Source organism: Sciurus vulgaris (assembly GCF_902686455.1).
Source record: "Sciurus vulgaris genome assembly, chromosome: 4".
NCBI classification, from domain to species: Eukaryota; Metazoa; Chordata; class Mammalia; order Rodentia; family Sciuridae; genus Sciurus; species Sciurus vulgaris.
The window spans coordinates 32,145,794-32,171,859 of record NC_136464.1 but is presented as its reverse complement, the minus strand read 5'-3'; the positions used below and the strand labels follow the sequence as shown (position 1 = coordinate 32,171,859).

The following is a 26,066-nucleotide window of genomic DNA, read 5'->3' as shown; positions in this document are numbered from 1 at the left end:
GGACGGATGCCTTTAGCATTCCCTGCAGGATTCCAGGGAGCTCCATGTACTAGAGCATCCATGGGGATAACAAGTGTTAAGGCGACTGTGTCAACACAAACTGCCAGGTAAGGTAAACAGGGAACATTCTCATTGTTGGACAGTCCTATAACTAGGGGACCGGGCAGAAATGATGCAGTCTCTGAACTCCCAAGTGGGTCACTGTGGTTCTTCTAGTGTTCTTTTGTGAATGGGTCCCTGCTCCACAGTGGGAAGGTCTAGTCTTGGTCCGTTTGTATCTCCAATACCCAGGAAAGGCAAGTAGCTTGAATACGCAGATGCTCTGGAAACGCTTGTTGGGTATGTAGACAAACAAATGTGCAAGTGCAGGGGTGCCAGAGGCTGATTGGTTATCTGATGACGAGCATAGAAAGAGGAGGCATGACTATAGAGGTGAAGGGTTTTTCTAAATGAAAAGGACTAAAATCGATGGTGTTCAAGGAAAATTTCTGGCCTGAAATAAAGAATATGATCCTAGAGACAGAAAGGTCTGAACTCGAATCTAGACTCTCTCTTATCAGTTGCAACACTTTGGGAAAGTTGTTTAAATTCTCAGTGCCTCAGTTACCCCTCAGGTATCCTGTTGGGCTGTTTTTAGGATTCAATGAGACAAAGGATGTGGATGGTAGGGCTGATGCCTTCACTTCCCATGTACCTTCCAGGACATAGCCATTTGGAAAAAGCATCCACTAGCACTTCCAGTCCTCCCAGGTAGGTGCTGGAAGAGGGCTTCTACTACCCTGAACCCCAGAGGAGCAGCTGATCTGAATGGCAAATGCCTAACAATCACTGTACCTTATAGGTGAAACACTGTGCCTTGTAGGTGTTAGGGTCAGTGTCAAAGACCTGGCTGGTGTCAGGGACACCCCTGGCCCCCAACCAGCCTGTGCCTCCTGCTCCAAGGCATCTTCATGGTGCCTACTTTACCAGGACTTTGTGCATGGGAAAGTTAGAAGCACCTCCTTGCAATCCCTGGACGGTTGGTAACATCCAAGCTGATACATTGCTGGGTATCTGTCTTATGTGTGTCTGTCTGTCTCTCTCTCTCTCTTTCTCTCTCTCTCTCTCTTTCTCTCTTTCTCTCTCTTTCTCTCTTTCTCTCTCTCTTTTCCCCATGGTGTTGGGAATTAGACCCAGGGTATCACACATGCTAGGCAAGTGTTCTACCTTCAGCTACATCCCTAGCCTGTGTCATGTTTCCTGACATAGACCCAGAGGAAAAGAGGGCTAAGTCTTGGACAGTGTTTCAGAGTGCTTAACACTTGATAGCAAATGACGGGAAAACATTAAAAATCTTCTTAGACGGCCTGTTGTGAGGTTCTGCTTCACCACTAACAAGTGCATTGGAAATTCAATGTTAATTTGATCAGCAATTCTCAAGGGTGGCATACTGCCCCCTAGGGGATGTTTTGAAGATCTAGGGGAGTGTTTTGGCTTGTCACCAAGACCAAGGGACACCATTGGCATTCAGAGAAGGGGAAAGGAAGCTTGACACCCTGTAATGTGTGGGACAGCCTTGCAAAATGAAGTGTTGGTTTCCCCCTGACTTTCAATATCCCATTACACATATATGTCAGAAAAAATAGCTTATAATACATATTTATACACACGTGTGCATTTGTGCATATCTATGTGCATGTATATATGTGTGTGCAAAATTTTAAATTTAATTTAACAAATATAATAAGAAAGAGATGTAGGCTGGGGATATAGCTCAGTTGGTAGAGTGCTTACCTTGCAAGCACAAGGCCCTGGGTTCAATCCCCAGCACCACAAAAAAAAAAAAAAAAAAAGATGTAATAACAAACTATTACTAATGCTATATTGACTGGGGGGGTCATATAGACTTTTATCAACTCAGTTGTACATTCCTATTTTATTTCAAGTTTTTGCAAAAATGTTATTACTTTTGAAAGGAAAAATAAATAAAAATAACATACCTACTCCCAAATGGGTAAAATTTGTTAAGCAGTTTACAAGAAAAAAATCACGTCCTACAGCATGATGTTTTGGAAATAAGTTTTTGTGCATTAATCCAATAAAATCAGGTTATCCTTCCCCCACCCCCCAAAAACCTGCTTATTTTCTGAGCCTAGAACCTAAACTCTTTCATATGTAAAACCCTTTTATTTTTGTACTGTATTTTCCAGGAAACTCATTTATTAGGAAATTGTGAATTGTGAACAGGTGTTCACAATTTAGGAAAACCCAGGCCTTGATGTCAACATTCCTTGCAGCATTTGAGTCACCAAGACAATTAATATGTGTCAGTCTCCACCTGAGGCCATGACATTGACAGTGGTCATGAATGCAGGTTTCTACATGGGACCATTTTAAGTGTCTTTGTGTGCAGGCATGCCTGGGCATGTCCTTTCCCTTAATTTCTATTTAACATTTCAAATAGGGCAGGACACTAGGTGTCTAAGGGTTTCATGTGTAGGTAGGTTATATTATACATGAATATCATGTCAGGGTAGCAAAGGGCTTTACAAAATGTTGGTTATAAAAAGTGGCTGTTGGACCAGGCAGGGGAGTTGTCTCAGATCATGAGACAGTGCCTTTGTGAGTTGTGACTTCCAGGCAAACCCTCACAGCAGCCACAGCAGAGGAAGTCTGGGGAAGGGTTCTGCCTGCCACAGCACGTGACTGCAGGCCTAACACTGACATGGAATCTTCATCTGTCTGAGTGCAGCAGGGGTAAGCAGGGACTTCCCCCAAACAGACCAGAATAAAGAAAGTCATTTCTCAGCAGAAACCTGGAAGCAGAACTGGCCAGCCTACTTACAGAGGTCTTCGGCGGCTGCAGGAGCAAAGGCAGCCATGGACTCATACAGCTCTTCGTCACAGCCAGGGTTGAGGGAGCATTTCATGAGCAGGTCTGTGGACAGGTGGGCCATGGACTCGTACACGGCGTCGGCCTCAGCCTCCTCCCCATGCATCAGCTCCTCTTTAATGTGACTCTTCAGCATGTCCACAGTCTCCTGCAAGAGAAGACAGCGCCCATGGGCACAATGACATAGAGCTGGGGTGCAGTTGGGTCCCCAGGGGGCCCGTGGCAACAAAACAAGCGTTCTCATGTGTCAGGATTGTACTTGCCTGGAGTATCTGTGTTCTTCCTGGGGCCAAGCTTCAGGCTTTATTTTTTCTTTCCTTATTTTGTGTTCTTTGCTTTAATCTTCTTATCTTACCCTAACGCTAATCGGAGTCATGCTCTCAAGAGATACTGATTAAATGTTCAACAACCAGAGGATACAAATAAGAAATTACTTTCGCATGAGCACCTGTCATGGGTCAGGTGCGATGCCAAGCCTCTAACTACATGTAATCTCATGCTATTCTTTCCATGCTGCTTGAGAAAGTTATATATTTCCTAGTTTATAAACAAAACTCAGAAAAATCTTTCACTGCTTTACTTTAGGGGTTACAGTCCTGGATTTTGACCCTTCTACTTCATTCTAATGGTTCCTTAAAAGGGAGCAAATGACACAAGAGGCCACAGAAAAATTCAAGTTGACCCAACTGGGCTGCCACTAAGGTGTTCCCGAGCTTCAGGGTCCCAGAGTAACTCCCTCAGTCCCTGTCCCTTCTGGCAGGCTTCTCCAAGGTGCCTGATGGTTTCCAGGGCATCTTCCCTCACTTTCATGTTCTATGCCCAGGGAGAGAGCTGATCTTGGTTGAAGGGTCCTGGACTCAGAAAAGATGTCCACTGACATTCTGCCTCTGGGTGGTTGTGAAGCTACAAAGCCCTCTTCTCTGTAACCTCTGCACAGCCTTTTCTGGTAAGAAACTGAAGTATGTCACAATCTTATTTAGCCTCTACCCACAGAATAATCCTCTTTTGCATCATCGTTGCTCAAGAAAGTTGCTCTGATACTGTTCACTGATACTGTGTGTTGGTTTTCCTGATAGGACCTGAGTGGACCTATGCAGTGTTGGAGACTTCAGGTCAGGCATTTGGTTTTGAGGTGGTGGAAAAAAGGATGATTCTTAGGGGTCATAAGCAACACGCAGGGATACCCTTTAGGCAGCAAGGCTGAAGATGCATTGGTGGAAGGTGACTACATAGCAAAGAGGATTCATAAAATGTGAACCAGATTAACTTCAATACACACTAAAAGTGTGTATTTCAACTTCCCTGTGTGGGACAGAGATGTAGCTCAGGGATGTAGCTTGCCTAGCATGCCTGAGGTCTGGGGTTCAATCTCTAGTACTGCAGAAATAAATAAGTAAAAAAACTTCCCTGTCATGCAGAGCAGGATAAGAAGCCCTGGCTTTAGCATCAAACTAGGTTCAAATTCCATCTCCACACTTTCCCAGTGTGTGGCTCCAGGCACCAACCACATGGCCTTTTCTAAGTTTTTTTTTTTTTTTTTTTTTTCTCATTTACAAATCAGGGATCACAATACTGTCAACTTCAAAGGATTGTGGTGAGGATTAAATGAGCTAATGCATTTGCCAATTCAACAAATTCAATAAATATTACTTCCAAGAATACCATATGTCCTTAGCAAAAACAATTGACAAGAAAATAAAATGCTACATTGCATACATTTGTGATTTCAAAGAAGAGTCAAGGAAATATTCTGAGACTGAGTGCCTCTGGATCCATTTATGTCAGTGAGGCCCAAAATAAGAATTTATACTGTTCTATTCATTTAAAATGCTTGGGAAGGCCCTTCTGTGTGCCTTGGTGAGTCAATGCCTTGTAGATTTTCCAATATAGAACAGAGTTAAGTGTCTGGGAAGGTGTCAGGCCACTCCTGTCTGGAAGTAGAAAGCCAGACTGGACGATGTTTGCTGCTCCTCTTGGAGAACACAGTCCCATATGAAAGCCTGAACTATTCTTGGGTGCCTCTGTGGGTCTGTGAAGGAGAAGGAAAAGCAGAAAGGAGTGTAGTCAGGAAAAGCAACTGCCTCCAAGACAACAGAGGCAGTACTGGGCACAGGAGAAATGTAGGCATGGGGTGAGATCAGACTCAGGGAAGGACCCAGAAGCCAATGATCAAGGAGGAATGAGGGCCCAAAACTGGATAAGCAGATAAACTGGGTGCATCCACCTGTCTTAAGTTCAGATCCAGGCAAGGTGTCAGAACCCCACTGCCCCCTCAGGTGGTGTTTGCTAATCAATCCTAAAACAGTCCACCTGGGGCTGCAGCTGGATAGGTAGCTGGAAAAACCTGGAGGTAGGCAGGGAGGTAGGCGGGTGGTGAAGAGGGGTCAGCAACAATATTCAGCAGATTTGCTCTACAAATGTTTCTGTAAATTCTTTGAGGGTGGCCTTCAATGCTTGCATTATTTCATTTTATCCTCAAAACAACTCTATGAATAGAAATATTATGATTCCTTCTGTCCATTAAGAAACAGAGAGAAGATACATAACTTGCCCAAAGTTACATGTCTCCCAAGTGCGGAAAGGAATTTGGACCCATGTGACTTCAGGGTTCATCTGAGGCCCCAACACACTGCATACAGTCAGAAGAGGGATGGAATCGGTCCATGTCTTTGTGAAGAGGTGACCAAGAGACACAGGATGCACTTCCAATCATGGAGTCCCCTCGCCTTGACCTTACTTACCACATACTCATCGATGAACTGCCGCAGGTCCCTGAAGCCATGCTTCTCAGCGATAGTGTTGGGATAGTGGCCATGCTTGTTGGCCACACTGTATGCCTGCAGGGCTCCTGGGCATGTGAGCAGCAAGGCAGTCAGGTTCTTCAGCCCATACTTTGCAGCAAAATGCAACAAGGTGGGCAGCTCTTCGTCCCTCTGATCTGAAAAAGGGGTCAAGAAGAAGTTAATTGACAGGTAAGAATGAAGGCACAGGAGATGAAGCTCCCAAGCCTAGCAGGACATCCAGTAGGCATTTAATCATCACTTATTGGTTGATTGACAGATCATCTAACAGTTTCCTTTGGGGCACCACTGAAGATCATGTACTCACATTACAGAGAAAAATAACATTATAATTAATTAGTATACTAATAATTAACAGCCTACCTTCTTTCTCCAAAAGTATTGGGAGAACCGTAGAAATAATACAAATTCAGAAGGTGCTATTTCTTTCTTTGCAGTGCTAGGGATGGAACCCAGGGTCATACGCAAATTTGGCAAGTGTTGTACCACTAAGCTCCATCCCAGCCGCACACTAGCCCCACCGGTGATGATTTCTGAAAACTTAACTATCAGCCACATGTACAATAGGGATCATGTTTTGACCTTCTCTACAAAGTTCAGAGTGCTTTGAAACTATTCTTTTGTGCTGAGAGAAATAAGTTCATCCTCTTAACTCTTATTCCCAATTTCATAATAATTATGCCAAAAATATAGATATGTTTGTGTTGTGGAGTTAAACGGAAAATTTTTTTTTCATAAAAGTTGATTTGTAGGAGCAACAATTTATATTATATACAATTATATATTTTATATATGTGAGTTTATCTATTTATCTATACATATATGATATATATATTATGACAAATCCAGCTTCCTATTCACCAGGTTATGATCCTTGAAAAGAAGGGTCTAAAACTATCCCCAAGTTCCCACGCTGTCAGGCTATGAAATATTCTCTCCTGAGCCCTGAGTGTAGGCATATAGAGTAGTAATATGTACCAGAAGTGTTGCAAGAACATTCCATAGTAGGTGAGGAAAGGCAACAAGAAAGAGAGCGCCCCCAGGACCAGCCTGTGGTCCTCAGGTTACAGAAGGCTGTGACACAGGCAGAGGGAGGCCATGGGACTGGGTTCCATTTGGGCAGGGCCACTGTGATCTGCCAGAAGAATGGTGTCCACAAAACACTGCAAAGGCATCCTGTCCACAGCACTGGGACTGTCCTTGTGCACAAGTGGCAGACTACCCCACTTGCGTACAAGGCCTTGATCCTCCCTCATGGGACAGATACTGGTCTAGGTCTATGAGGAGCCCACCACCTGGGAACATTTTCACTCACTGCCGAGCTGGGAACCTAGAAAAAAGGATAGACTCAGCTGGCAAGCACTAGGACAGAGCCCCAGCATGCTAGGCGAGACCTGGTCCAGGTGGAGAACAGGTGGAGGTTTGAAGAAGGCCTCCCAGAGGAAGCACTCTCTGAGCTGCTGCAGGGAGGTGAGGAGAAAAGAGCCAGGCCAGTGGCAACCAAGGTGGAGACAAAGAAACTGTTCCCATGAGTGGCGTGGTAAGAGAAGTTCATCCCATCCATACAGCAGGGCCTAGAAGCCAAGGGACAGGCAGAGAGTGGTGAGGGCAGCAGCCCTGGGGAAGGGCTTGTTAGTAGACTGAGGCTTTGAACGTCACCCAGAGGGCAAGTGGGAACCACACGTGTTTCTAGAAGGGGGTGAAGTGCAGTCACATCTCTCTTGACAACCATTCATCAACAGCAGAGGTCCTGTAAGATTAGGATGCCACGGAAAAATCCATCCCCTAGTGATGCGTGGCCATCTAACATCATAAGCACAAGACACTATGCACGTTTGTGATGACACCAATGTGACCAAACCTGTTGCACTGCCAGTTGTGTAAAAGCACAGGCAGTTACATTTAGTATATAACACTTGATGACGGCAAATGATAACGTTGCTGGTTTGTGTATTCACTGTACCACAGTTTTTGTTATTTTATACTTATAAAAAAAAGTCCTGTAAAATAATCTGCTGGGTTACCCTAGCAGCAGCCTCGTACATGTTATATCTACTGTGTCTCTTTTTGCACCATCTTCTTTTGTGCCTGATTTACCCTCGAGTCTTTCTGCTCGTCTTAACCCATATATATATATATACACATATACACAAAGCCTCAGTGTGAAGCAGGTCATGACAGCTTGGTTTGTGAGTGCCCTCTAGGAGACCCGCACAATGATGAAATCACCTGACTGCAATTCTCAGAAGGTATCCCCATGGCTAAGTGACTGACACTCGACTGGATTCAGATGTACGACTGAGAAGAATGTCTGAGCCCTTCTCATAGGATGGGCAGTAAAACAGCCACCTGCAGAAAGTACCTGCGTGGTTCCAGGTCTGACTGTAGACTTACTTGTCATCATGTCTTCTTCTTCCAGCTGGTTGATTCCAAAGAGGTGCAGTCCGCTGGCAGGGATGTTGTTCTTCAGGGACTCGGTGAGCAGTTTATCAAGGGTCTCTGTGTTGTAGGGCACAATTTTAAAGGCCTGAACACAAAAGTGAAGACGGTCAGATTTTAAAGATGTCCAGTTATCTCCTGCCCAGCAGATTCAAGGCTAAAAACCAAGAGCAGAAATGACATGCCCAGAGAGCTCAGGCTTCCTGTTCAGCATCCTTACCTGACACATGAACTCCACAGGATTTGCAGCACTGGACAATAAATTCCCAATTTCTTCCATGTCAGTATAATAGCTGATATTGGTTTCACACACCACTAAGTCCCCAGAATATATCTTCAGACAAACATTCCCAGATGAAAGGTCTAAATAGAGAAAAGATATTGTGAAAATGCCCAGGAAAAACAAGGGTCCAGGGGAAAGCATCCAGACAGTGACGGCTTCAGGAATGGTGAAGATACTAATTGGGGACTGGGAGAAAGGTCTTGGAGGCCAGCTGGGGAGGCCAGCGAGGCAAAGGGTGGAAGTGGAAGGGGAGTAGGCCAGATATGGCAGGGCCAAGTCAGAGCAAATGTCCTCACTGGGCGTGCGATTTAAATTTGGAAGGATTTGCCTCTGTTGCGCTTTCTACTGTAGGCCTAGTGCCTCAAAGAACAGGAAGCTGGGTTTGAGGCACTTCATACAAAGGCCAGTGGTCACAGGTGGAGGATCCTGGGAGGTGACACTGTTTCTGCCACACAGGGCCAGTGGGACCGACTGGCTTGCTCTGGCTGCTGTCATTATTGCGTGCTCTTCCTGGGGCAGGGTTCTACACCACCGGAAGGGGTTTTGAGGGGAAAGAAAAAATTAAAAATACACCAACCACAAAGATTCGATTCACAAAAGAGGAAATGCCACAAGTAGAGGACATGGAAAAACTTTCAGCCTCTTTAGTAATCAAGGAAATGCAAATTAAAACAATGGACTGCTTTTTAAAAACATGTGAAATTATCAAAACTATTCAAAGTGACCATGTCAGCGTGGGTGATGGAATAGTAAATAAGTATGAGAATAATAATATTTCAGAAGACAGGTAAGCACTATTGACCTGTCACCTCTGGGCTACTTACGGGGAGCCTTCACAGACACCGTGTACTCATTCTCCAGAGTGGCTTCCACCCTTATGGTCGGAGAATCCTCAGGAGAAAATTCTGCTTCTGTTGCCACCCTCTCATCCAGCTTACATCTCACAATGACGTAGACAGTGGTTTCTGCCTGGTATGGGAGACAGGTCATGGTCCCCTCTCCCTCCTAGGTCCCTTAGGGTGCTAGGCTAAGGGTCTCCCTGGCTCCCTGAGCCCCAGCTCTCTCTAGCAAGGGTGCTCCAGAGCACGGTGGGCTCAGCAGTCCAGGGCCAGGCAAGGAACTCTGGGCTACTATCCCAATAAGACAAGTTGCCAAAGACAATAGTAAACATTTATAACCCCTTATATCAATTTTATGGAGTTATTTTATGTATGTTCAATGTACTAGTAATTTTTTAAAGACTGGAGCTTGTAGGTCATTGTCTTTTAATTTCATTTTATAGCATTTCTTTTTTCATTGCATTTCAGAAAATCACTGCATCATTGCAAAATTTAAATTTTTTTTTAAAAAAGTCCTCTGCCATGGATAGTTTGAGAAGTGCTGTTCTAGACTAGTCTTATTATTCCAAATGCAGCCAAAGGACCAGCAGCATTGGCACCCCTGAAGCTAGGTAGAAAAGCAGACTGTCCAGTCCCTCCTGGACCATGGACCTAGAGTCTGCATTTTAACAAGAAGCCAGGTGACTCCTCTGCACCATGAGGGGTGAGAGGCCCTGGGCTGGACGGGGCTCTACTCCTTAGGCTGATCCTGGAGGGGCAAAAATAACTCATTGGCAGGTGGCAGGGGATGGGGGATGTAATTTTTCCAAGGTATTAAGCAACTTAGACAGCTCTTTTACTTTGCTATAAGATCTCACACTGATGCTAACTCACAATAGGCCAGTGGGGGGTGGGGTAGGGAGGAGGAGTGAAGGTTCACCAGATTGGATGGGGGAATGGGGGGAAGGGAGGGGGATGGGAATGGGAAAGACGGTAGAGTGAATCTGACAGAACTTTCCTATGTTCATATATGAACACATGAGCAGTGTAACTCCACGTCATGTACAACCACAAGAATGGGTTGTACTCCATGTTTACTCCATATATGTATGATATGTCAAAATACATTTTACTGTCATGTGTAACTAAAAAGAACATATAATAAAAAAATCTCACACTGAGTTTGCCAAAAGGAATTAAGGGTTGAGCATCCCTAACCTAAAAATCTAAACTAATAAATGCTTCAAAATCTGAAAGTTTTTGAGCACTTATGTGGTACCACAAGAGGAAAATTCCTCACCTGACTTCACATGACAGGTTGCAGACCAAACACAGTTACAAACACTAAGAGTATTATATAAAATTATCTTCAGGGGGATGGGGATATAGCTCAGTTGGTAGAGTGCTTGCCTTGCATGCACAAGGCCCTGGGTTCAATCCCCAGCACCAAAAAAAAAAAAAAAAAAAAAAAAAAAAAAATCTTCAGGCTATGTGTATATGGTATGCATGAAACATAAATGATTTTTTTAGACTTAGTTCCCTTTTCCCACATATTTCATTATGTATATACAAATAATCCAAAAATCTGAAATCCAAGATGTTTCTGTCTCCAACATTTCAGATTAGGGGATCCTCAAACTGTATTGTTTTTATTGGGCTGGTTAAACTGGGAAGTGGTCCTTTTAGACTGACCTGGTAAGGCTGGTCCATGAAATAACAGGGGGAAAAAGAAATTTCTGTTCATTCTAAGGTCCTGCTATAAGGTCCTCAGAGTAGACCTTCATGACAAGGGCCACAAGAAAGGTACAGCAAGCTTGGGTTTCACAGCAGATGGAGGAAGGGGCAGATTCTAGGTACGAAGCCTGAGCACACAACTGTGGTTGTGGTCACTCCTGCTGCAGGCCCAGCCCTGTCCTACATGCACCTTACCCCAGGGAAGTGAGAAGTCAGAGAGAATGTGTGTCCATCCTGTTGACAGTCAGGACCCAACATCACCCAGAGAACACAACAAATAGAACCCTGGGTTAATAGTCGGCCCCGATGGGGAAAGGAATGAGAACCCAGAAAATCAGAGAGGCAAGGGGAGGGCGACGTGCTTCGGTTCCAGACACCCACAGGCACTCACCAGCCTGACATCAGAGAGGAAGGCAGGAAGCAGGATGGGAAAGTGAAACTAAAATGCCCACACAGGCCTGGTCAGTGAGGGAAGGGAGTGAAATGAGCTGAGTAAGATGAATAGCAAGTGGTGAGCACCAGCTGGAGGATGCACATCCCACGCAAAGGCTGGTCACCCCAGGACTAATAATACCAGCTTCTGATTCAAAGGAAGCTTGAAACACAGATTTTTATGACTAATTTTTAAAACACTGTGATGTTCAAATCAAACATGTCTGTGGGTCAAACTGAGTCCAAAGGAGCAGTTTGAAGCCCCACAGAGGGAGCCCTTGCCCACTGTCCTGGGGCCATGGCTGCACAGAAACCTACTCCCAAATGCAAGGAAGCTGGTGTCCATGCTTCCCATCACCAAGACTCTCTCACCCTGCCATCTTGAGGAGACAATAGTGGCAAGCTTAGCTAAGAGCTTATAACCATGAGGAAAGCGTTTCACTGCCCCAAACTATCATAAATGCTATGTATTTTGGGGACTGGGGATGTGGTTCAGTGGTAGAGTGCTTGCCTATCATGCACGAGGCCTGCCCTGGATTTGATTCCTAGAACTGCAAGAGAGAAAGAGAGAAGAATAAAACAGTATTACCCTATGTACATGTTAAAAAATAAAAATAAATAAATATTAGAAAAGAAAGAAAGTTACACATTTTCCATCAGGAATAGGAAGATGATGAAAACTATCACTACCATGTTAGTTGCTCATCTCTTGATGAATGGCAGTGGCTCATCTATTGGACCATCACACTGAGTCACCTGTTAAAATATGCTGTACACTAAAAGTGCCAGGCACACGATACTTAGGTGTTTATCCAATCCTTTAATCAAGCAGTATTGGCTAGAGAGTTTCAGCAATCAAGTTTCAAGGCACTCTCTCAGGCCAAACCAGTGGTCAGGTGACAAAAAAGCAAGCTCTCAGCGCCGGACCAGCAGGAACAGATGCAGTTCTCTCACCCCGAGGACAGCACAAGTATCTGATAGTGTTCATATCTACTGCTGTCCTGCATGTTCTATGTAACTGACCTATAAGATGAAAGTTTTAGATTAATGATACATACATTCCTGGGCTCATTGTTCCTTGACTGACTTAAAGGACAAGAAGTCCAAGACCCAGGTCATGGGGGTCCCAAGGGAAACCCCAAGGGAAGGCGGAAATTATACTGAGGTGCAACATAAGACCTCCTCCCTTTACCGTGACAAAGACATCCATTATAAACCCATGTTCTAACATGGCTCCCCCAGGCCACCAGCAGTGCCTACCCCACAGCGAATGCGGTCCGGCTGCACCACCATCAGGTTCCCAGGCGGAGTCTTCGTTGGCAGGTTCTGCTGCTTCAAGTAGGGAAGGACCTTCTCGTCCTCAGGCTCTGTGTCAGTGACTGAGTCACAGCCAGAATCTACAGAACAGAGGACATCACTGAATGGGAACAGAAGAAAGAATAAGTTGGCTTACTCTAAACCACAAGAACCCCAAAGACTACCACATAGGAAAAAGTTTTGAATGTCAAACAAATTTAAGCTGAAGGGAATATCTCAGGAAGTCAGAGGATCCAGTGGGGAAAAGTCAACCACCATGTAGGCCCCAAAGTAGGGTGACAGCAAAAAAGTAAAGGGGAAGGCCGAGTCTAGGCTCAATCAACATGCTTCTGGAAGCTTTGCTAAGGTCTTCTGCAGGGTCAAATGGTTGTGAGGAAAGGAGTCAAGAAGGAACTGCCTTCTTAAAAGTCATCCTTGGAACACCGAAGAAAACCTGTGTTGTCCAAAAAGTCATGACACGTCAGAATCAAGTTTGGCCAATGGAAGTAACAGTGAGAAGCAATCATTTTCAACAAGCCTCAGGTCAGTATAACCTAACCAGGTTGCAGATCAGTATAGTCAATATTTGTCCTGGAAAACTGGGGCACACCCAGGTTCAAAGAAGGTGAGCAGGGGCAGGTAGACATGTGGGGCATGGCACAGATGAGATGACCAAGAACCTACCAGAGCTCCAAGGAAGCGGTTCTTCATTAGGATTCATTGATTGACAGGCCTCCATGAAAGGTTATGTACAAGATTGTGTGTGTGCACACCTATATACAAATGGCAAATAAGTGCACAAAATGATGCTAAACATATTACACCATCAGGGAGATGCAAATTAAACTGTCAGTGGGCTGGACACAGTGATGTATGCCTGTAATCCCAAGAACTCAGCTTCTGAGGCAGGAGGATTGAAAATTTGAAGCCAGCCTCAGCAAATTAGCAAGCTCATTACTAAGCAAGCAAATTACTTAGCAAGACCCTGTCTCCAAGTAAAAAAATAAAAAGGGCTGGGGATGTGACTTCATGGTAAAGTGCCTCTGGGTTCAATTCCCAATACCAAAAAAAAAAAAAGAAAAAGAAAAAGTCAAAGGTATCAGACCAATACACATCTAGTAGAATGGCCAAAATTCAGAACACCACCACCAAATGCCCACAAGGATGCAGAACACCAGGAACTTTCTTTCATTGCTGGACAGAATGCAAAGTGGTACAGCCACTTTAGAAAGACAGTCTGGCAATATTCTACAAGACTAAATATAATTTTAGCATTCAATATAGCAATCATGCCCCTTGGTTTACCCAAATCAGTTAAAAACTTACATACACACAAACCTGCACATAGATGGTTATAGCACATTTAGCCATAAATGCCAAATGCTGGAAGCAACCAAGATGTCCTTCAGTGTGTGAACTGACAAACTATTGTACAACCAGACAATGCAATATTACTCAGCACTCAAAAGAAATAAGCCCAATCAAGCTGCAAAAGACATGGAGGAAACTTAAATGCCCATACTAAATAAAAGGAGGATTAGAAGAGTACATACTATATGACTCCAACTATATGACATTCTAAAAAAGGCAAAAGAAGACAATAAAAAGATCAGTGGTTATCAGGGATTGGGGAGGAGGAAGAGATGAATAGGAAAAGCATAGAGGATTTTTAGGGCAGAGAAAATACTCTGCATGATACTATGAGATGGATGCATGTCTTCACACATCTGTCCAAACACATAGAATACAGACACCAAGAGGAAGCTCTAATATAAACCATGGACTCTGAGAGATAAAGATGGGCCCAAGAGGCTCACCTATTTTAACAAATGTACCATTCTGGATGCTGGATGTTGTCAGTGTGGGATGCTGTGTGTACATAGGGACAGGGAGTGTGGGGGACAACTCTGTACCTTCCACTCAATTTTGCTGTGAACCTAAAACTACTCTAAAAAATAAAGTCTTTTTAAAAATAAATCAGTACAAAGGAAAGGAAATGGTCGGTGAGAAGATGACTCAGCAGACACAACTGGAAAATATCAGCTACTAGAGGAGTTGGGGCATAATGGGGTATTATTTAAACTTATTTATAACTCCAAAATTTAATGTAAGTGAATTGTAGATTGAAATGTGAAACAAAAATAAAACAAATTTTAAAAATTAAAATGATGAGAATTTGAAGGAAATATCGATTTGGGAGATTTATTAATCAAACAACTGAAGGAATCACCATCTAAATGAGCCACAGACTTGAGGACATGAATTTAAAACTTTGGAAACAAACAAAACTGATGAAAAAAATCCAAACATTCATCGGATAGCAAAATGTGGTATATCCATATAACTAAATATTATTCAGCAATAAAAAGGAATAAAATACTGATACTGGGTTATAATGATCATTGCACAAATCTATACATAGACTAAAAAAAACACTGAACAGTACACTTTAAGTGGGTGAATTTTATGGCATGTGAATTGTATCTCAATAAAGGTGTGACCCAAAAAATTCAATGGCAAATTGCAAACTAGTTAAAAATTTGAAATAAATATGACAAGGGGCTAATATTTTTCATGTAAGAGGAGGTCATAGAACTCTCTTTAAATACCCAACACCCAGTAAGTAGGTAATTCCCCAAAAAGAAAAAAATACAAATTCCCTCCCCAATTAAAAAAATAAAATAAAATACCAGTCATTCTCACTAGTCATCTCCGAGATGTAAATAAAAAATAATTGTTGCTCTTTTACTTCTCAAATTAAAAATGAATTCAGGCTTGCTCTGTGTGCTGTTTGAAGGTCACTGAGGGGCAGATGCTCTGTCTTGATGCTGGCAAGAGCAGGCTTTCTGGAAAGCCACACATCCAATCCAGAGAAGGAGAAAGGCTTTAGAATGCCTACCCTTTTTGTCACAGAATTCTTCTTCCAGAAGTCTCTCCTAAGGAGGAGAACAACTGTGCAAAGTGTAGTCAAAGATAATGAACCAAGATGCCTTTTCAATAGTGAAAAAAACTCAAGGCAGCCTGTCTGGAAGAACATTAAAAATGTTCTTTTTGTAGAGTTTCAAGTGACACAGGTAAAAGCTCGTGACAAATGGAGCAAAAGAAAAAAAATTTTTTTCAATAATATAAAATTATATATCTTATATGCCACAGGATTTCAACTGTATTTCAAAAATGCATTTTAAAAGGTCAGAAGAAAATGTGCGTCTGGATTCTGCATGACTCCTCTGCTCCCTCGCTCCTATTTTCCCTTCTCCACTTTCACGCGTTTTTCATATTTTCCAAAGCCTTGCTTTGATCATGGGGGTGGGGTGATAAGAAAAGTAGCAACTGAATCCCTTGGCTAATCACTGTGCCAGCGGAGCCCAGCTTGACATAAATGAGATTGATCCTAACAGTGTAGCACTTGGCAGCAACTCCCCAGCGTTCAGGGGGGCCACATAAACACTTCCTTCCAGCTGGTCCACTCAGGGAATCACTTTAGATAGCTACCAGCAGCTCACTCATTTCAGGAAGTCAGGCAGGATGTCATTCACTCTGTAAGGCAATGCTAGTGGCGCCGACTGACAAGTCACAGCGACCTCTTACTACAGAGAAGCTGGGTGTCTCAAGGGGCCAGGGTCCAAGCACTTCAGCAGACTAAAAGCTTCCTCTGAAGGAAAAGCCAACTCAGACCAGAGCACCACTGAAACCCACCTGACAAAGTGGGATGAACTCAAACTTTCCTACTTGAATATGGAGACCCCCTCTTCCATCCCTACCCCACTCCTTGAAGACAATACCATCTTTGCTGCCAGTGACTCAAATACTAAATGCTCTGAATGAAGCCACCCTGGGAACCCCAAGGTTCCTCCACAGTATAAAACATTTTCAAGATGACGACAGTAACTTTGCCGCTTTAAAATATAACAAAATCTCCTTAGCTCCTGTAAGGTCTAGGGAAAATACAGAAAGACCTTCTTCATGAATCCAGTAACCCCAAATCTATAAAGGACCACATGACAAATACCTGAATTCAGTGGCAGAGAATTGGCCTGCTTCTCTTCTTAGACAATAAGAACAAGCTAACATGGCATGTTTTATCTTTTGCCCTTCCTGCCAAGCAGCTCAGTGACAAATTCAGTCCCTCATCTCTTTTACACTCTTGTCCAATTCCTTGGTTTTGCCTATTTCTCTTTTTTCATATTGGGCTGAATCTTGGAGGCTGCCTCAAATGCTCTGAGGATCTGTTCTCATGTGAATCACCGTTTCTCAAACGAGTGACTGACCCAAATCCTCAGATATATTCCTCATAAGGATTTGTGTTTGGGCTCTTCATCTAGATAATGCCTTTAAAATTCAACGCAAGGATATTTCAGATTGCCCACATGACTGTCACGTTATAATTGGAATTTTGGAAGCCCATTTTCATGTTTGTCTTTGCAAACACTTTGTGGCTAGATCATGCTATGCTAAATGTTGGGGTCTGGTGAGGAAAGGAGAGGGGCGGATGATATGTAAATGAGGCATTCTGCTAGTGAACACAAGGTTTCCCTGCACACTACTTTAAATAGAGAAAGGTGGTGGGAGATCCAAGATCTGGAAATGCCACAGGGGAGATGCGACAGGCCTCCACAGAACCACAAGACCACAGCCTCAGCACTATACTCACAACACCACTCAGGAAAACCAGTACTCTTCAGCAGGACCCATGTCATCTACTGCCTTTTATTTATTTTATGCCTATATTCGTCTCTTGTTTATCTGTTTTGCTTTCAGAGTTGGGGAAAAAACAGTAAGCATAAGGAGCTAAATATGTTGATATGTGTCTAAACAACATCAAAATAATCTGTCAACACAAAAGACTCATAATTTTTTTTTTTTTCTTTTATGAGACGTTATACATTGTTCAGGTTTGGAAACAATGAATTTGCTGTAAGCAGCATATGCAAGCACTTGGATCCACACCTAAGCCCCATGCAGCACTCCCTATGAGGCAGGAGAGCTGGTGACACACTATTATTACTAATAAGGAGAACAATAAAAGTGACCAAGTGTTGAATACTGTGGTGACTACTCCATACTCTCCATCTCCCTGGATCTTCCCAACAACATGTCAGACAGGGATCGCTAATCTATTCTCATCTCATTGATAGAATTTCTGGGCCTAGTAGGAATGAAATAGCTGAGTCAAGGAACAGGCAATGGGCAGACTTAGAACCCCCACCGCAACCCCAAGCACCCCTGCCCTCTGCCCTGCCTCCTCTCTGGATGTGATTCTGGCGGTGGAAGGCAGAGTCCATTGCTATTCCTGGTCTGGGCTTGTGACTCTGCAGTTCCTGAGACCGACAGGCTTTCACTGCTGCTAAGGCCTGCTGCCACTTCACCTTAGGTGGGCTGCAGCCCAGCACCAAGGTGAATGGACACGTTCCAAAAAATGGGGTGTAAGTCAAGACACACTTAATGCCACCAAGCAGGCAGGGTCCTGAACGCCCTGGCAGCCTCTGATCCACAGCTGCACCCTCTTATTTTCCAGTGCAGCTTACTGCCTCTCGTACTGCAGAGCACCTGCTTCTCCTCAGGCACACCCAAAGGCAGGGGTAAGGGAGAAAGGCTCTGCTGATCTTAAGAGCTTTTTCAGAGTACACAAGCTGACTTCTCTTTAAGGTAATGCTTCGCCTTGGGGAAGGTATAAACAAATACTGTTCCTGAAAACAACCACAACAGCATTCACTGCACGTTTATGCATGCCAGGGATCTTGCAATGTGCAGCACAGATAATTCCACTTTATCACAACAGCTAGGAGATTGGTATGATTCTGCCCATTTCACAGATGAAATGTAAGTTGTCCAAGTCACACAGTGCATGCTGTATGGAAATTTAACCTCCAAATGCACGCTCCTATTCATCTGCCAAGGTTCTGCACATCATGAGCCATGCACTCCGAGGCTGCAAGCATGAGTCTTCAGTGGACAGCAAACGCTCAGCTACACTGGCCTTCATATTAAGACAGCAGACCTTTCCATTCTTTCAGTTCCACTTATAACAAGAAGACCAGAAGGTGGGAAGAAGGCCTTCAGTCAGCAGGCTCCGTCAGCATCCAGATCTTGGAGAATATAATACCAATGTTTGGTTTTTATTGTCTAAATTTTATTGTCACCTTCTATCTACATTGAGAAATAGTGGTTTTCCATTTACAGGGGCAGTTTCTTTTTACAGTAAATATGCTTAGAATATAAATAAGAGTTGACAAAGAGAATATAAAGTTAAGAATACAATGAACAAACTGTGGAGGTAGATATGGTGATGGTGGCACAGTATTGTAAATGCAATCAATGCCATTGAATTTTATACTCAAAACTGGTTTAAATGACAAATACCATGTTACATATATTTTAATACAATTTTAAAAAATGAACAATTGGTATACCAGAAATATATACTTGGTTTTTTGCAGTGCTGGGAAACAAACTCAGAAGGCAAGCACTCTACCACTGAGCTATACTCCCAGCTCCTAAATTACACACCTTATTTTTTTTTTAATTTTTTTAAAATTTATTTTTATTGTAAACAAATGGGATACATGTTGTTTCAGTTTTACATGGAGTAACAGCATACCATTTGCATATTCATATATTTACATAGAGTAATGATGTTTGATTCATTCCGTTTTTTTTTCCTTCCCCCCACCCCTCCCACCTCTCTTTTCCCTCTATACAGTCCCTCCTTCCTCCATTCTTGTCCCCCTCCCACCCCCCATTAAGTGTCATCATCCGCTTATCAGTGAGATCATTCCTCTTTTGGATTTTTGAGATTGGCTTATCTCACTTAACATGATATTCTCTAATTTCATCCATTTGCCTGCAAATGCCATAATTTTATTATTCTTTATAACTGAGTAATATTCCATTGTGTGTATATATATATATATATATATACCACAGTTTCTTTATCCATTCATCAATTGAAGGACATCTAGGTTGGTTCCATAGTCTGGCTATTGTGAACTGAGCTGCTATGAACATTGATGTGGCTGTATCTCTGTAGTGTGCTGATTTTAAGTCCTTTGGGTATAGGCCGAGGTGTGAGATAGCTGGGTCAAATGGTAGGTCCATTCCAAGTGTTCTAAGGAATCTCCACACTGCTTTCCAGAGTGGCTGCACTAGTTTGCAGTCCCACCAGCAATGTATGAGTGTACCTTTTTCCCCACATCCTCTCCAACACCTATTGTTGCTTGTGTTCTTGATAATCACCATTCTAATTGGGGTGAGATGGAATCTTAGTGTAGTTTTGATTTGCATTTCTCTTATTACTAAAGATGTTGAACATTTTTTCATAAATCTATTGATTGCTTGTACATCTTCTTCTGTGAAGTGTCTTTTCATTTCCTTAGCCCATTTGTTGATTGGGTTATTTGTATTCTTGGTGTAGAGTTTTTTGAGTTCTTTATATATTCTGGAAATCAGTGCTCTATCTGAAGTATGAGTGGCAAAGATATTCTCCCACTCTGTAGGCTCCCTCTTCGCATTGCTGATAGTTTCCTTTGCTGAGAGAAAGCTATTTAGTTTGAATCTATCCCAGTTATTGATTCTTGCTTTTATTTCTTGGGCTATGGGAGTCCTGTTAAGGAAGTCTGATCCTAAGCCAACAAGGTGAAGATTTGGACCTACTTTTTCTTCTATAAGATGCAGGGTCTCTGGTCTGATTTCAAGGTCCTTGATCCATTGTGAGTTGAGTTTTGTGCAGGGTGAGAAATAGGGGTTTAGTTTCATTCTGTTGCATATGGATTTCCAGTTTTCCCAGCACCATTTGTTGAAGAGGCTATCTTTTCTCCATTGCATATTTTTGGCACCTTTGTCTAGTATGAGAAAATTGTATTTATTTGGGTTTGTGTCCGTGTCCTCTATTCTGTACCATTGATCTACCTGTCTATTTTGGTGCCAATACCATGTTGTTTTTGTTACTATTGCTTTGTAGTATACTTGAAGTTCTGGTATTGTGATACCCCCTGTTTCATTCTTCCTGCTAAGGATTGCTTTAGCTATTCTGGGTTTCTTATTCTTCCAGACAAATTTCATGATTGCTTGCTCTATTTCTGTGAGGTACGTCATTGGGATTTTAATTGGAATTGCATTGAATCTGTACAGCACTTTAGGTAGTATGGCCATTTTGACAATATTAATTCTGCCTATCCAAGAACATGGGAGATCTTTCCATCTTCTAAGGTCTTCCTTAATTTCTTTCTTCAGTGTTTTGTAGTTTTCATTGTAGAGATCTTTTACCTCTTTGGTTAGATTGATTCCCAAGTATTTTATTTTTTTTGAGGCTATTGCAAATGGAGTTGTTTTCCTCATTTCCCTTTCAGCCCTGGGGGAATCCCAAGAGCAAAATCTCCCTAATTTCGGACCTTAAGGAACTTAACTGAATTGGGAAGATGAGGTTTCAACGTGAGAAGTGAGAGAACACATACTTTATCGTCAAGCATGAATCTGTACCATGAGCCTGCACATATAACTAAACTAGGTGACTGGATGTTCCTAAGTGTTCAGAAAAGCGTGACCATGTGAAAAATCTGACAAAAGTTTAAAAAGTTGAGAAAATTACACACCTTAATTGGATGAATTGTATGGCATATGAATTATATTTCAAGAAGGTGGTTTTTAAAAATAATAGGACCATGGTACGAAAATAAGCCCAAAATCATGTTGTTTGTTCCCAGATGACTGAGGGTTGAGAAAAGCTGTTTTGCTGTACTGCTTCCGTTTGGCTAAACAAAATTTATTATTATTATTTTTATTTTTAAAAAAGGTAGAGTGAAGGTGGGAAGGCAGGACAAAAGCCTGTAGCATAAGCACATTGAATTACTTTCTCTAAATTACGAATGACAAGGAAAAAGAAAGTGAACACAGAAGGAAACAAGGGAGATAACTTTCGACTGAGAATGAGTAGTTTTCTACCAATCTAGTCAAAGCAGGAATGAAACAGAAACGGCCACCAGGGTCAGGTAGGCAATGTGTGTGTCCAAGCTAGATGAAGCGGCTGGGGACGGGGGAACGGGGGATGGTGTCCCCAGTTCACATCCCAGGCTTCCAGCGTGGCTGATAAAAGGAGTGGAGAAGATTCAGATTCCTTCGAAGAACACAGAAGAAATGAGTAGCCAAGCAGCCCAAGTGTTGGAGTCCCCAGAAGAAAGGGCTGTGTTCCTTCTGTGTCTGTATCCCAGGTCTGGACCCAAATTTAAGCACCACACAGATGGGTCAGGGATACAGAGAGAAACTTCCAGGGGTTTTTCTACTCAGGATGAGGTTTCTCAGCTGTTGAGATGCTCATCTGTAACTACCTAAGCCAAGATGACAAGACCCTGACACAGTGATTTCTCAAAGTCCTGAGTAAAATGTTCTAACATCTCAGCTTATTACATTTCCTGATCACATAATAAATACCCACATAATAAATATGCACAAGCTCCAGCACCAGCCCTGGGGGAATCCCAAGAGCAAAGTCTCCCTAATTTCGGACCTTAAGGAACTTAACTGAATTGGGAGGATGAGGTTTCAACGTGAGAAGTGAGAGAACACATGATACTTTATTGTCAAGCATGAATCTGTACCATGAGACTACACATATAACTAAACTAGGTGACTGGATGTTCCTAAGTGTTCAGAAAAGCGTGGCCACGTGAAAAATCTGACAGAAGTTTAAAAAGTTGAGAAAAACTCTGGATGAAGAGGACATGCCTGGCTACCTTAAGTCAAAGAGCAATTTGATGCTGGGCATCAAACTGAAATAGAAAGGTATGATATTTTCTCTTTAAATTAATAAAATAATTCATCATTCACTCTTATTCCGCCAACACTCATTGCCCATCAATGAATAACAAATATTCAAAGCCTATCCCAAGCCCCCCAAGGGTGAGAAAATATCTGTCCTTGTTGCTACTGGGGAAACCACCACTGGGAAGAGTTGGAAGGACTTCCCTGGGGTAAAGCATGGTTAAAGACACAAAGACATGACGGTCAATGAGACACTGGGGATATGGGAAGCCATGTGGGGTGCCTCACGTGGGGAGTGCTGTATCAGAGGGGAAGGGAGCTCGGGTGTCTGAGAGGACCCTGGAAAGTCATGCAAAGTGGGGTAGGTCTCCATACTGAAGACCTGTCAGCAAAAGGACTTCCATAGAAAAGGAAATTGTGTCCAATGTAGATTGAAGATGAAGTTTTAAATTCCAGACACTCCAACAAAACATACCAGCTCTTTTGTAAAGTCTCGTCAGAACTAAGGAGTGGCTGACCACCCCATCACACCCTGAGCTAGTTCTGCCTTTAAACGTAGAAAATAACATGAACTGGTGGCAACCAAAGTGTCACCAAGCCAACACCCTGCTCTATCTGCTTTCAGGAACGAGTGAGATGCTATAATTAACTGATGTCTGAAAATGCACCGCAAGCCTGGCTCACAAAATGCTTCGAAAATGATTCTTAATTAGACTATAAACATTCCTCCTGTTGGCACCATATTCATCTTGTTTGTATTGGCTAGTAGTTTAGAAATTCAGTGTCCTGGTTACTGTTGTGTCCTTAGAAAGCAAAAAGGGAGGCCTCGAGTCTGGCCCAAAGGAAGGATCCTTTGCTACACTGTAAATAAAAGCAGGTTCACCAACTGGAGGGGAACGGCTTGCGATGGTGGGACCTGGCTCTTGGGTTTCAACAGCCCCTGCCTCCCCTGGCTTCCTGGCAAGCAGTAAGACTTCTTTTCCATTTCAGTGATATCAACCATTGTCATCATTGTCATCATCCACAACACGATAACAATGCCAAAAACATAGGCAGAGCCATTAGGACACATTCCCAGTTCACACTTCAAGTAAACTCCTGGTGGCCACTCTGCCTTCCCAGAAACAAGGAGAAAGGAGGAGGAGAAAGGAAGGACGAAGCCAGTCCTGCAGTCCCATGCTGACTTCCAGAGGCCAGCAGAGTGCTGTTGGCTTTTGGAACTGGGGCTGACTCACCTATCACATCCAACCTGCCTTGCCATCCAGGTCTTCTGCGCCAGCTGCAGACACCTGGGGTGCTCTGGCTCCACAACACATCGGTGGACCTGCAGCACAGGGCAGGTGCTGGTCAAGAATCTACAGTCCATCCACCCACGTCTTTTCCAGCTCGTGTGAACAAAGAACCTTTTTTTCTGCATTCACCAGGTAATTCTCCTGGCCCTCCTCAAGGCCACAAGTTTCAGGATAAAGGGGGCAGGACAGGAGGAGAGAGTTTATCAGGCCTCTATGACCTTTACCCAGTCCTACTGCTCAAAATGAACTGTTCAAAGTGTTAGGGTTTTTTGTTTTGAAGCAGAGGATGACAGCTCTTCCCTTCCCCTCCCCAACCCACCCTACCTGCTCTTCAGCGTGAACAAAAATAGCTCCACAGCTGAGGCTGCCATGACAACCAATAGAGAGGGTATCCCCCCCTGTCCACCGGGAATGAAGTCTGCTGTGGTTCTCCCTGCCTGCTCTCAGCTGGCGCCAGGTTGGGCCCTCCAACCATCTTCCACGTTCTACCTTGGAGGAGCTTTCCTCAGCAGTAACTAATCAAGTTGCTCCCTCCTCACTCAAGAGCAAAGGGTTATTTGGAGTTTTCTGTCTACCCAGAGCCTCAGAACTTTTTAATGTGTTCTCCATTGCTCCGTTCAGTATCCCTAGATTCATGTGACAAAAGCAACTATCTCCATTTACCGGGCGGAGCAATAGAGGCAGGGGAATGTAAACTGACTGCCCCTGGTTCCTCCACTACTGGTGTACCAGTGGGTAGGTCGGCATTTAGAAATCAGTTCCTGACCCCAGATCTGTTTAGCAGATGGCCCACCATGGGGGAAATGATCCTGCTGGGTGGGCTGCTTCCTAACCACAAACTCTCAACCAGACTCCAGGACAGAAACCAAGAAAGAGTTGAGGGGAAATCTGCTTCCCCACCATGGCAAACAGGTCACCAGGGCCACTTCTGTCCTGGACTCAGCATCTCTGGGGCTGCTTCAGTCAAAGAAGCCCAGGAAAGTTTCCCTGGTTGAGTTTATCAAAGTCCTTAAGAGGCACTGTCCCAACAGCCAGCCCTGGGAGAAAGCCCAGTCCCAGGGCACCTGGTCTGGAGGCCTGCAGGCCCCTGTTTGGTTGTTCAGGAAACCCCAGTGTTGCTAACAAAGCAGGAGGTACCACAGCCCCCGTGAAAGGTTTCCTCTTTCTTCATCTGTTTCCGACACTTATAAATGTGCTTCCTTTCTATGTAAATTTGGCTCGAATGGCACAATGTGGGCTTGTAATGAGGCCATTAATAACTGGTCTTTTTAACAGGCTCTTCTTGGTTTCCTGGTTCAGGAATCAATTGTAATCTAAACAGACAATGATGTCTGGATTTGCAGGTGTAAGGGCAGACAAATGGGCTTTGTTTGGGGGCGGACCACGTAAATGTGGTTTATTTTCACCCAGCCAAGAACCAAAGCTTTAAGGGAACCTGTGATAATAAGACCTAGGTAGGAAATTCAGAAGAAAATCTCATTCCTTCTGTACCTCTCCAACCCAATCATCCAACTTCCCCCAAAAGCTCCCAGGGTGTTTACTTTCCCCCTTGCTGCTGACCAGAAGGTTCCTGACCAGCTGAAACCAGAAAAGCGGCTGGTTTGTTTCACTTTCCACTTTCTCAGGGTGGTACTTTCTTTTACTCCTCACCAGAAAACTGTGAGGCCTGGTCAAGTTGGGTGTGGCATGACAGTCCTTGGTGAGGGACTTAGGGAAACATAAAGTAACAAGATAGCACTCCAAATTCTGCTCCAATGATTAGGCTTGAAATTAAAACTCCTTTAGCCAAGACAATGCTGACTGATGATAAAACCTGAGCCACTGAGGCCAAGGATCTGAACACCTTCTGTAATATTTCCTAGCAACATAAATGAAGTTACTGAGAGATTCTGGGCAAGCACATTCACCCAAGCCACAGGAAACCAGATTCAAATCCCATTTCTGCCATTTACTGGATAATTGTACATTTCCCAAGCTTCAATTTCCTCTCCTTTAAAATGAGAGTATTAATACCTGCCTGGCCTGTTGTACAGCTTATCAGGATTAAGTGATAAACATGCAGAAGCCCTTTGAAAATTGAAAAGCGCTAGACAAAGTTAAAGCAATTAATGTTGTTTATCTGTTGGCCAAATTGTTCTTCCACTAGACTGTGATTTCTTGGAGAGCAGATTCCCTGACATTCATTCATCTTTGTATCCCCAGAGCCAACAATATAGTGGGAAATCAATAAATGCTTCTTGCATGAATGAATGAATCGATGGATGAGATAAGACCAACCACCTAAATTACTAGCAGAGAAAACACCGCCCCCACCTTGGGGAGGACCACAGCATGGCCTCGTGCCTG

At 43.4% G+C, this 26,066-nt stretch overlaps 1 protein-coding gene across 2 annotated transcripts in view; it reads right to left on the bottom strand.

Annotated features, from left to right (window-relative positions):
* The window catches only part of PIK3AP1 (phosphoinositide-3-kinase adaptor protein 1), a 128,122-nt gene that overhangs the window by 52,947 nt on the left and 49,109 nt on the right, over positions 1-26,066 (bottom strand). The window contains exons 1-7 of one of the 2 annotated variants that reach the window (XM_079138000.1): positions 23,664-23,989; positions 12,640-12,796; positions 9,220-9,364; positions 8,333-8,475; positions 8,068-8,200; positions 5,614-5,810; positions 2,825-3,020 (exon numbers count right to left, since the gene is read on the bottom strand). In XM_079138000.1, the coding sequence (XP_078994126.1) occupies positions 2,825-3,020; positions 5,614-5,810; positions 8,068-8,200; positions 8,333-8,475; positions 9,220-9,364; positions 12,640-12,796; positions 23,664-23,845 (1,153 nt within the window). In that variant the 5' untranslated portion in view covers positions 23,846-23,989. Of the gene's footprint in view, positions 1-2,824; positions 3,021-5,613; positions 5,811-8,067; positions 8,201-8,332; positions 8,476-9,219; positions 9,365-12,639; positions 12,797-23,663; positions 23,990-26,066 lie in introns of those variants that run through there. The other variant, XM_079137999.1, reaches the window with a different exon arrangement.